This window comes from Lithobates pipiens, unplaced genomic scaffold, assembly GCF_037356315.1.
Source record: "Lithobates pipiens isolate NorthernLeopardFrog02 unplaced genomic scaffold, aLitPip1_a1.2 Scaffold_18, whole genome shotgun sequence".
NCBI classification, from domain to species: Eukaryota; Metazoa; Chordata; class Amphibia; order Anura; family Ranidae; genus Lithobates; species Lithobates pipiens.
This window is the reverse complement of record NW_027507758.1, coordinates 523089836-523100987: the sequence shown is the minus strand read 5'-3', so window position 1 is coordinate 523100987 and position 11152 is coordinate 523089836. Positions and strand designations below refer to the sequence as shown.

The following is an 11152-nucleotide window of genomic DNA, read 5'->3' as shown; positions in this document are numbered from 1 at the left end:
TGAATACAGCAATATAAGCCACCTTTCAACCAGAGATACAGGCCAACCAAGAAAAAGACCAATGCCTGCACCACCTTGTAACCAAGGACCATGGATGCAATGCCCCCCCCCCCCCCCCCCCCCAATGTCCCACTTCCACAGAATGGTCCAAGGCCTAGAGACTCAGATTGACAAAGGTACATCACCAGTTTAGAAGCCAGGGATGTTATATGGAATTGCCCTCTGGTGTGGTCCTGAAGGCCAGCATGGAAATGCAACTCCCATGCCTTCCTCAAAAAAAAGAAAAGAAAAAAAAAATTTGGAAAGGCTTATACCAAGAGTTAGAATGTTTTCCAGAATCAGATTGCCTATGAGAAAACACACACACACACAAACCTGAAACCCTTAGTCAGAATTAAAGAAACCAGTCACAGCAGAGTTCTACCAGCATCAAAGTGGATGCTTCCTGTCAACTGAAACTAGCAGCAATTCTATTGCAGGGGCAGTCCAGAAGTCAGCTCTAACACAACGAAAAGCATTAACAGAACAGAAGTTAGCTTATGGGTGTGTAAACAGATTTTCTTCACCTGATTGGACACCTCAGGAGCCCTTTAATCCGCTGTAGAATTTACCAACTTAACTACACACCAGTTTTTTTTTTTTTAAAAACGACTTTTATTAAAGTGCCACAGTTCGACTTTAAAATACATTAAAAAAAATTTACAAAACAAAACACTGCCAACAGGCAGTCATTCCCCTGCAGAGTACACAGCACCCTTTAAAAATACCCCAAGCTGTACAAGTTTGTACCCATGAGTGTTTCATGCTCCTACTGTAAACTAGCATGTGCCAAACACACTATAGTAGATCTGTCAGAAGGGATATGACACCACATCTGATGAGATAATGCCAATAGCTTATAGTTCCATACTGTAACTTTTCAATTCACTTTACAGTTTAGAACCTGCATACTGAAAGTGTCCCAAGGTAGTCAAGAATTAACAGTTCATTTAGAAGTCAGCATCTAGAGTGAATTTATGGTCTGATGTCTTGGACATGACTCCCATCTTCTGATATTCTCCAACTTTCTTCTCAAAGAAATTAGTCTTCCCTTCCAGAGAAATGTTCTCCATGAAGTCAAAAGGATTTTCTGCTCTGAAAATCTAGAAAAAAATAAATGAGTCAGGTCTCAGACATTAAAAATGTGGCATGTGCACCTTACTGCAAAAGCTGGGTATAGGTTGGGGAGGTTGCCACTTTGTGCAGTTGGTTGAATTGGATGCTTTCAGCAGCCATTGTGCCCTTGCTGGGATGTCCTGTATATCCCAGTGCCTTTGCGTGGGTTCCCTCCAGGCACACCTGATCACCATGACCATAATCTGCACAAACTTGGGGGACTCTGAAAGTTAGTTAGGACTGCAGTACAGAGAAGCCTTGATTTGATGTAGCTACAGCACCCTACGCATACATTTGCAAATTAAATCCTATTTAACATGAGGGTCCATCTGGTTTCTGCACGCTAGCTGCAAGTGTGCTGAGAATTTGTGGAGACAACTTAAATTAGATCCCCAGAATGGGGGAAAGGGTCTGGCATTTTAATCTAGCCATTAAAACCGATTAGATTCATAAATTTGTAACAAGCCCCCACCATTGTAGAACCAACAAATTACAATCCAGAGTTCTACAATTTAAATATCCAGTTATATTCCATCTGTAAGTTTTAAGTGGCAACACTTTACCCATTGGAGAAATTGAGTGTTCTAACTGCTGTTAAGTTTTTTGCAATCTGTAGCAGGGGAATTCCCCCTTTTCAGTTTTGACAGAAGAAATCCCTCTCAAGCAAGGGAACCACCCAGGGTGTCACCAGAACTAGTATTCTGTCATAAAATATCCTGTCTTTTGCTGTTCTGATTTCAGCCCAAAATGTGGGATTACTGGCACTGAAAACCGTAAACAGGGTGAATCTCCCCAACAAGGGCACAGCCAGCAGTAGGACTGACATTCTAATCCCTCCCCACTAACCAAAACTAAGGGTTTTGGCTTTAGTTATAATTTTAGTGCAAATCTGAGGATGCCCTGTTCAAAGGGTCTTCAATTTGCTGCCTAGTTGATTAAAAACAGCACCTGTTTTTGGAATCCATCATGCAAGGTTTGTGAGTTTAGTAGAATGCTAGATGCAATGTTATTTGAAGTTACTGATCATTTTATGTGCAGTTACCTTGCCAAAGCCCAGCTCCAACAAGAGACGATCTGCCACAAACTCAATATATTGCTTCATCAGGTCACCATTCATGCCGATCAGTTTTACAGGCAGTGCATCAGTCAAGAATTCCTAGATAATAAAAAAGGGAAGGTTTATAGTCCCAGTTCAACACTTTGAGAAAGACAAGTCATATAGTTGTGTAAGATTATAGCAGAACTCCACCCAGAGGGCAAGTTGTGCTTTAAAGCAGACCTTGTAATTTTTGAACTTTCGAGCTATTAAATCTTCTGCCCTGGTTTTAACTTTGGACAGTCAAAACATTCTCCCTGTCAGCAAATACCTCATTACAGCCCACTTTGTCTGCCAAAAAAAAAAAAAAAAAAAAAAAAAAAAAAAAAAAGCCTAGTCTTACGACACAGCTCGAGAGAGTTTGCCAGGAAAGGAAGCTTCAGAAAGGCAGAGATATTTCAAGTTGTGAGCAGACGCCCACAAAATAAAAAATTCAGCTGCCATAGTACTGTTCACATGCAGCTATAGAATTTGCATTTTGAGGGTGGTACGGTTGCCAAAAGCAATTTATGCAAGTGAACAATGCCACACCTATATACATTGGGTTGGCATTTTCAGGGTTAAGACAGATAGCAAAGCAACATATTGCTCCACATGTCAAATGCTTCTGAAAAGCGATACTGCAGACCAATTTTCAGAGGGGCAGCTGTATGCAAGATCAAGCCCTTAACCACTTCTGGACCACCCACCGTTATACATCAGTACTTTGAAGCGAAGTGTTATGGCAGCAGCTACCCCAGGCTGCATCAAGATAAGTGGTCTGAGGCAAACTTGCTGCAAGATCACTTATGGGTGGTGGGAGAGGCAATTAGATACTTTCCCTAGCCTGACATGGAGGTGTGAGGGGGAAGATGCCCCCCCCAGTCTCCACTTCATTGAAGGGTTGAAGCTACGGCAAAACTCTTAAAGGGCTTTTTAAATTACAATTTTTTTTTGGTGTAGATGAGATCTGGGGTCTTTTTGACCCCAGATCTCATGTTTAAGGGGTCCTGTCATGCTTTATTCCTATTACAAGGCATGTAAACATCCTTTGAAATAGAACAAAGGACAGGTTTAAAAAACAAACAAAAAAAAAAAAAAACAAGTAAATGCACCCCGTCCTGCCGAGCTCGCATGCAGAAGCAAACATACGCGAGTAGCACCCGCATATGAAGACAGTGATCAAACCACACGTGAGGTATTGCTGCAATCTGTAGAGCGAGAGCAATTCTACCCCTAGACCGCCAACCCAAAACATGCAACCTGTAGAATTTTTTTTTTTTTTTTTTTAAACATCACCTATGGAGATTAAGTGTAAAAAGTTTGTTGCCATTCCCTGAGCAGGCACAATTGAAGCGTGACATGTTTAGTATCAATTTAATCAGTGTAACTTTTTTTGTGAAAAAAGAAGACTTAAGACTGCACAAATACAGTGCGAAAAGAAAAACCTAAGGGAAAAACAAAGATACCAAATGGGTATCAACAGGTCAGACTTAAGGCATGGAAACAAATAGTTTAGTTGAAAATACACAATATAAAACAGTGTTCAAAAAAAAATTATAAAAATGTACAATTTGTACATTGAGCCCTTGTGCATTGTGTTTACGTTTTGCGCTCTAAAGGCTTCCTCAGGACACAGAAAAGACTTTACACTGCATGTCATATTTAAGTGTTTTTTTTAACGTGACATGCAAAGTAAAGTCTGTATATATGCTTTTTGAATTTAAACTCTAACAGATCTCATTTCAGATAGAGATTATGCCCTCTTGCTACGTCTTTGAACCTTTGTGTCCTGAGGAAGCCTTTATGGTCAAATGCATAGATGCGACGCACAAGGGCTCAATGTACAAAGTATAATTTTATGATTGTATGTTCCATTAACTATTGTTACTTTATTTCTTTCCATGCCTTAAAGTCAGACCCGTTGATACCCATTTGGCATCTTGTTTGCCCGACATATATCGATGTGAGGCACTGTGGGTGCTCCCCCTTCCATTTCTCAAAAGAACCCCCCCCCCCCCCCCCCACACACAATTTAACTTTTAAACAAATCTCAGAAAGAGGCTTGGTCCTTAAGTGGTTAAAATGTAAGGCTCATCCCTGCATAGGACAAGTGGCACCCAAAAGACATGCATTTTAGAAGTCAAACATTACATACCTGCTCAATTGTGACTGCATCAGCGATCAGCTCTCGAACACGGTCTTCTGATGGCTTGTGCACAAGGTGTTTGAACATAAGACATGCAAAGTCTGTGTGCAAACCCTGCAAGAGTTCCAGACATCAAATTACAAAGTGTAAAAATAAAATCCCAGACACCCCACACACACCAACTTTTATGAAGGGAAGGATGGTCTTACCTCATCTCTGCTGATGAGTTCATTTGAAAACGTCAGACCAGGCATCAATCCACGTTTCTTCAGCCAGAAGATGGCTGCAAAGGACCCAGAGAAAAAGATTCCCTCCACAGCAGCAAATGCAACCACACGCTCACCTACACAGAGATTTGCCAGTTAGCACAAATTATACAAGCGTATGCTGGGGGGGGGGGGGGGGTACAGTTAAATAGTGACATGAAGAATCAGCACATATCTGGTATAAACCAAGTACTGGTACACCCCAAGTGGGATACAATTGTTCTTAGTTCTCCAATGCCTACACATCTATTGCCGAGTGGCTGCTTATGTGCAGAGTGCATGCTCAAAGCACAACCACCAAGCTAAGACAAGCCAATCCAGGGCTACAGATAGCCGGGACTGGCTTCCATTTATCATTACCAATTATTCCTGCCCCAAAGCATGTCAATGTTTAAAAAGGAACCAATGCCAGCCAGGTTGTCAGATACACAAATAGGGGGTGTCAGTGGTCATTAGGACAGGAAGGTGTATCTTGAAAAATTTGTGGTATATACAGAGGTGCATGCCACACCAAAGTATCTTGGGCAGAAGTATCATTTTGACCAGATTGATGCGTCCCATAACGCCCAGAGGTAGTCTGGCCCAGGTTTGTGTCTTGGCCTTGATCAGGGCGTAAAGGGGTTCAATGTTTAGGGGTACATAGTCTGCCAGCGATCTAGTGACCTGCACTCCCAAATACTTGAGCGCGGAAACCCTAGGGAGATCTAGAGGAGGGGACGTGGGTACAGGGGGGAAATGATCAAGCGGAAGGATCTGGGATTTGGACCAGTTAATGCTCAGACCCGAATGACTACCGATACAGTCTATGGTGTGGAGGGCTGCAAGAAGGGAGGGACCCGAGTCGGCTAAGTATAGGAGTGTATCATCGGCATACATCCCGATCTTTTCCTCCAGATTTCCTATCCTAAGGCCACGAATTCTGGCGTCTGCGCGAACCATAATAGCCAGTGGCTCCACAGCCAACGCATACAACATGGGGGAAAGGGGGCAGCCTTGCCGGGTCCCTCCAGCGGGAACTGCTCAGAGAGCCAGCCGTTCACAAACACCTTGGCCCTCGGGGATTGATACAGGAGTTGGACCCAGCGGATAAAGTTGGGGCCAAGTCCAAATCCCATGAGGCATTCCCACAGGTAGTTCCACTCCACGGAGTCGAAGGCCTTGGCAGCATCCAAAGCCACCACGACCCGCGAGCCGACTTCATCATGGGATCCCTGGATGTTCATAAGTAAGCGGCGGATATTCATGGCGGTGTTTTTTCCTGGCATAAAGCCAGTCTGGTCAGGGTGGATCAGTGAGGATAACCTGATTAAGGCGGGAGGCAAGAATCTTAGCCAGTATTTTAATGTCAACCTGTAGTAGAGAGATAGGTCTATATGATTCCGGATAGTGTGGGTCCTTCCCTGGCTTGGGAATCACAACTATTTGTGTGTCCCTCATGGAGGGGGTAGGATTCCCGTGTCAAATATGGACTCATATAAGTCATGGAGTTTAGGGGTCAAAATTTCAGAGTAGGTGGCATAAAATTCTAGCGGCAGACCGTCCAGTCCTGGTGCTTTAGAAGTGGCCAGAGAGGAAATTGCCTCGGAAATATCCTCCTCAGTAATGGGGGCCTCTAAAAGGTCACGTTGGGCGTCTGTCAGTTTGGGAAATGTAATTCTCGCCAGGTAGTCTCTGGTGTCTTGGGGAGTAGGAGTGACCCGAGTGGCATAGAGTGCTCGATAAAATCTCGCAAACTCCTCCGCAATACCATTCCCCTGGGTGTCCAGCAGCGACACCACGACCGGGGGACGGGAATCTAAGTGAGCGAGGTAAGCGAGTAGTCTGCCCGATCTTTCTCCATATTCAAATACCCTTTGCCTACAGAAAAAGATGCGCTGCTTGGCCTGTTCCGTATGTAGTTGGGAGACCTGTCGTAGCTGGAGCTTAAGATTAGTGGCTGCGTCAGGCGAGGACAGGAAGGTGTATCTAACCCCTTCCCACTGTACCAAACTCCCCCCATCCCTCCACACAAGAAAGATTTCTAAATGATACATGAAATAAACTACCAGACAAACCAAGCTGGCTATATTTGAGCTATAGGATTCAAGCTTTTAGTACTTACCAAAGGTTGCATTTTTGTCACTAATCCAGCGGAGTGCCCATTCCGCCTTCTTTTTCACACAAGGCAGAGTTTCAATTGCATTGAACAGGAACTCTCTAAAATTAAAAAAAACTTTAACAGCCTGTGGTATTTACATATATATTCTCAAAAAAAAAAAAAAAAATACATGGGTCTGCATCCAGGCTAGTAAAGTCTTACCTCTCTTTGGGATCTTTAATGTATGTATCAATAAGAAGACTGTACATCTCTGAATGAATGTTTTCCATTGCAACTTGGAAACCATAGAAACAGCGTGCTTCTGTGACTTGTACTTCTTTACTGAACCGCTCCACCTATTTGCATAAAAAAAAAAAAAAAAGTGTAAATCTATGGTGCATTTATTCTACCCAAGGAGCCAACCACAGATTAAGTACATGGCATTAAGAATTTGTGTACATTGCTGTAAGTGCTAGATTCCATGTGTTGAGGCCAGGAAGGCTGCCAGTAAGGGATTAGCTGATCTAACATCTTCAATGTGGTCTAATCACACCCATATGAGGTAGGGCTGCACCAATATTTTAGCAGCGAGTATAAATAGAGTACCGATACCTTTGCAGTGCGATTTGAGTCCATACAAAATGGGCTCAACCAGCACTGTAAAGAATCACATGCAGTGCAATTCCTGTGAGCCCATGCTGAGGTCACTATGACAAGCCTGGGTTCACACCCGAGTGGTAGAAAAAAAAAAAAAAAAAAAAAAAAAAAAAAAAAAAAAAAAAAAGTTTTGTAGGGCGTCAAATTCCACTGCAAAATGTATAGGATCTTTTGCACAATTACAAGTACTCTGGCAAATGCTCAGCATTGGCAGATACCAGTATTGGCGCAACCCTAGATTATAGGCCACTGAAGTATGAGCGTCACATTTTATGCACTGGCTATGTGCCCATTACTAGAATGTTGAATACTTTGAACACAGTGAGGCTTATCCACCAGTTTCATCAATCTCCATTATCACACTTAATATTGACCCATGTAGGTGTGCTTACCAAGTTCTCGTTTACAATTCCATCACTAGCAGCAAAGAAAGCCAACACATGTGAAATAAACCACCTCTCTTCCTCTTTCAGCGATTCCCAGTGTAGGTGGTCTTTTGAGAGGTCAACCTACAATAGAAAAAATAAAATAAAAAAATGTAACCATGCAAAACCAACATACCAATAGATGGACTTGCGTTATGTCAACCTGACTATACAACTATAGCTTATCTTGCTACAACAGACTGAAGCAAATTTGACCAATAGGAGTCTTAGCCAAGAGGCCAAAATTAGGAGACCTAACAAATTGGAGTGTCAAGAGCAGCCAGATTGCTTCCTTAAAGCAGCCATACTGAGCAAATATCCATGTATAGTCTAGTTTCTTTTGGATTGCTCTAGAAAATGTCTAGTCAGTTTTGTGACTTGTGATATTTCAGGTGCAGATACAAAATGTGACGGCTGCAGAGTTCACTTACCTCTTCTGCAGTCCAGAATGAGGCTTCTGCTTTCTTGTACATCTGCCAGATATCATGGTACTGGATGGGGAAGATGACAAAGCGGTGGGGGTTGTCCCTCAATAGCGGTTCATCTTGAATATTTGGGGTTTGCTCCTTAGGCTTCACCTAAAAAGAAAGTCAGTTCATCACGACTGCTGCAACATTCATTTTAAAGCCTTGAGTTAAAATGCAAAGACTCATACCTTTCTCCTAAAGCTAACAAAGGATCACTTAAAACATGCGGAGGGGGGGGTCATCCTTAGCACTACATTCCATTAAGCCTTCAAGGGGCAGGACATATAGTTTATTAGAAAGTACATTCCCTGTACAAGTTGTAAAATAACCAAACACTAGTGGTGTTTGGTGAATTTCCAGAATCCTAAAATCTTACTAGGCTGCTATAATGGCAGATTGGCATTCCATTCAACTCTTGCACATTGTGAATGGAAACACTAGGACATGAGGCAAATTGCCCCATCAGTGTTGAGCAATGATTCCCAATTATGTTGGCGAGTGAGCAATTGCACAGCCTAGAAAGTTACACTAACCACCATTAAGCAACTTCCCCCACCTTATTAGTCATTCATTACACAGCGCATTTAGAGCTCATGGAGGGAAGGTGGAAACAGCTAGATTGCTAGCAGTGCAGACATGCACACTTTGCCTTGTAGCTGCTACAGCTCAAATAACTTACCGGTTCATTCTCTGCATCCTGGAAAATCTTGCGGGCAGTCTTGCTGGCTAGGACCCGGGTGTTGCTCAGAGAAGGTGGCTGCAAACATCAAGTCACAATTTCATTAAAATGACTGAAAACAAATCAAATATCAGCTGCAGAATTAGGTTATTCCGGCCTGACATTGCTACCCAAGATTCAGGGAAAAGATCACAGAAGCTCAGTCCCCACACTAGTAGCACCCACCCCCCTTACCCATAACAAAGGAGGAAGGCCTAGTCCCTGCACCCAGCAGTCTCTAAAGGCCCACAGCTGCTTTTCTCGATAAAAACAATCCAAATTCAGATCACTCTTTAAAGCACAAGCAGTGAGATAATACATTGCATCACCTCGCCGCCTGCACAAACCCCCCCCCCCCCCCAATCACATGGTTGAGTGCAGTTTCACAGTGCCTCCATTTCAATGAATAGCCTGCGGTTGGTAGGGGCAGTATCACCCACCGAGTGCTGTGGTGGGCATAGTTGCAGCATATTTACACCCCCCCACTACTGCCACAAAAGGGGAGCAGATAACAGCTCAACTTAGGGGTTACATCACCTCCCCCCACAAGTGTGACCAACCCCCAAGCATGTGCCCAGTACCTACAGCACAACAGGCTGTGTGCAAGTCTAGCAGTTCCTATAGTATGGCAACCCAGCAGTCCTTTTACTACAAGGGGCTCAGTGCATGCCATCAGCAGTCCCTACAGCACCCCCATAGCATTGCACACCCCAGCAGTCCCTTTACAAGGGGCTCAGCACACGCCCTCAGTGGCCCCTATAACACCCCCATAGCATTGCACACACCCCAGCAGTCTTTTTTACAAGGAGCTCAGCACACGCCCTCAGCAGCCCCTATAGCACCCCCATAGCATTGCACACACCCCAGCAGTCCCTTTACAAGGGGCTCAGCACACACCCTCAGTGGCCTCTATAACACCCCCATAGCATTGCACACACCCCAGCAGCCCCCTTTACAAGGGGCTTAGCACACACCCTCAGCAGCCCCTATAGCACCCCCATAGCATTGCACACACCCCAGCAGCCCCCTTTACAAGGGGCTTAGCACACACCCTCAGCAGCCCCTATAGCATTGCACACACCCCAGCAGCCCCCTTTACAAGGGGCTTAGCACACACCCTCAGCAGCCCCTATAGCACCCCCATAGCATTGCACACACCCCAGCAGTCCCTTTACTACAAGGGGCTCAGTGCACACCCTCAGAGGCCCCTACAGCACACACACCCCAGCATTCCCTATGCTATAGCCAATTCAGTCCCTGCAGACCACACATTGCTCTTGCTATACAGCTCCTGTCTAATCTCTATATGATTCTGACCAGCAGAGAACACTGAGGACTGTCCTCCATCACCCCAAGAGTCGTGTATTCTGGTCAGAAGTCTTCCCTAGACATGCTCCATACATCAGACCAGGCACAAAGCCTGAATGGAGACCCGCCAAAACCCCCATCACCCCAGGCTGCACACCCACCGTGTTCTCCTTGTCATCCAGGCTTAGACTCTTCATTGGGGACACGTTCTCATTCACAGCACCGAGTGGTTTGCGGATGGACAGCATCGTGACCGGTATAACACTGCTGAGTGGAGCACTGCAGGGTCTGTGTACTGAGCAGAGGAGGAGATGTACTGCTCGCCCCCGGCCTCTCTATTTATAGACAGTTTGCATTTGGCGCCTGGACCGCGAAAGCCAATCAAGAGCTAACAGCGAGACGATGATTGGCCGCAGCCGTGCCCCAAATGGAGGGAATTCTAATGCAACCAATCAGACGCGGAGACGGGGGTAGGAGCTGGTCCCAAACCCAAATCCGAAAAGCGCGCCCTTTCCACACAATGGCCCGGATGTACCCCATATAATACATACAAGGGGCATTATATGTACCCCATACAGTACATACAAGGGGCATTATATGTACCCCATACATGTGCGCTGCCTGAGCGGTCTGTCCCTCTGTTATATAACTGTGTGCGCTCCATGCCAGGGATTCCCCCTCAGGGATGTGAGCGCCTCCTCCCCTCAGAAGGTTACACAACACGGCTGTTATGAGACACTCCGAGCTAATACACCGCCTTCCACACCCAGTGCTCGGTATAGAGGGAGGACATTATCCGATCCCTCGCCTCATGTTATGGCGGGAAATGTGCCCACGACAGGGCTGCACACCTCT

The 11152-nt window shown here is 44.9% G+C and overlaps 1 protein-coding gene across 1 annotated transcript; it reads right to left on the bottom strand.

Annotated features, from left to right (window-relative positions):
- Positions 1–630: 630 nt before the first annotated feature.
- RRM2 (ribonucleotide reductase regulatory subunit M2) lies at positions 631–10623 on the bottom strand. The gene is made up of 10 exons (XM_077488771.1): positions 10459–10623; positions 8951–9028; positions 8236–8382; positions 7772–7888; positions 6945–7078; positions 6747–6841; positions 4589–4722; positions 4389–4493; positions 2198–2311; positions 631–1142 (listed from the first exon to the last, which is right to left on the bottom strand). The coding sequence occupies exons 1-10, from the start codon at positions 10543–10545 to the stop codon at positions 990–992; spliced, it is 1164 nt and encodes a 387-aa protein (XP_077344897.1). The 5' UTR covers positions 10546–10623; the 3' UTR covers positions 631–989.
- Between the last annotated feature and the right edge of the window lie 529 nt (positions 10624–11152).

What these genes read in the sequence shown, in the direction of transcription:
- RRM2 (XM_077488771.1), bottom strand. Translation starts at nt 10,545, where the DNA reads ATGCTGTCCATCCGCAAACCACTCGGTGCTGTGAATGAGAACGTGTCC. An exon ending in AGGATGCAGAGAATGAACCG is followed by an intron (nt 8,383 to 8,950) that starts GTAAGTTATTTG and finishes CTTTCTTTTTAG; the next exon opens with GTGAAGCCTAAGGAGCAAAC. An exon ending in GAATTGTAAACGAGAACTTG is followed by an intron (nt 7,079 to 7,771) that starts GTAAGCACACCT and finishes TTATGCAAATAG; the next exon opens with GTGGAGCGGTTCAGTAAAGA.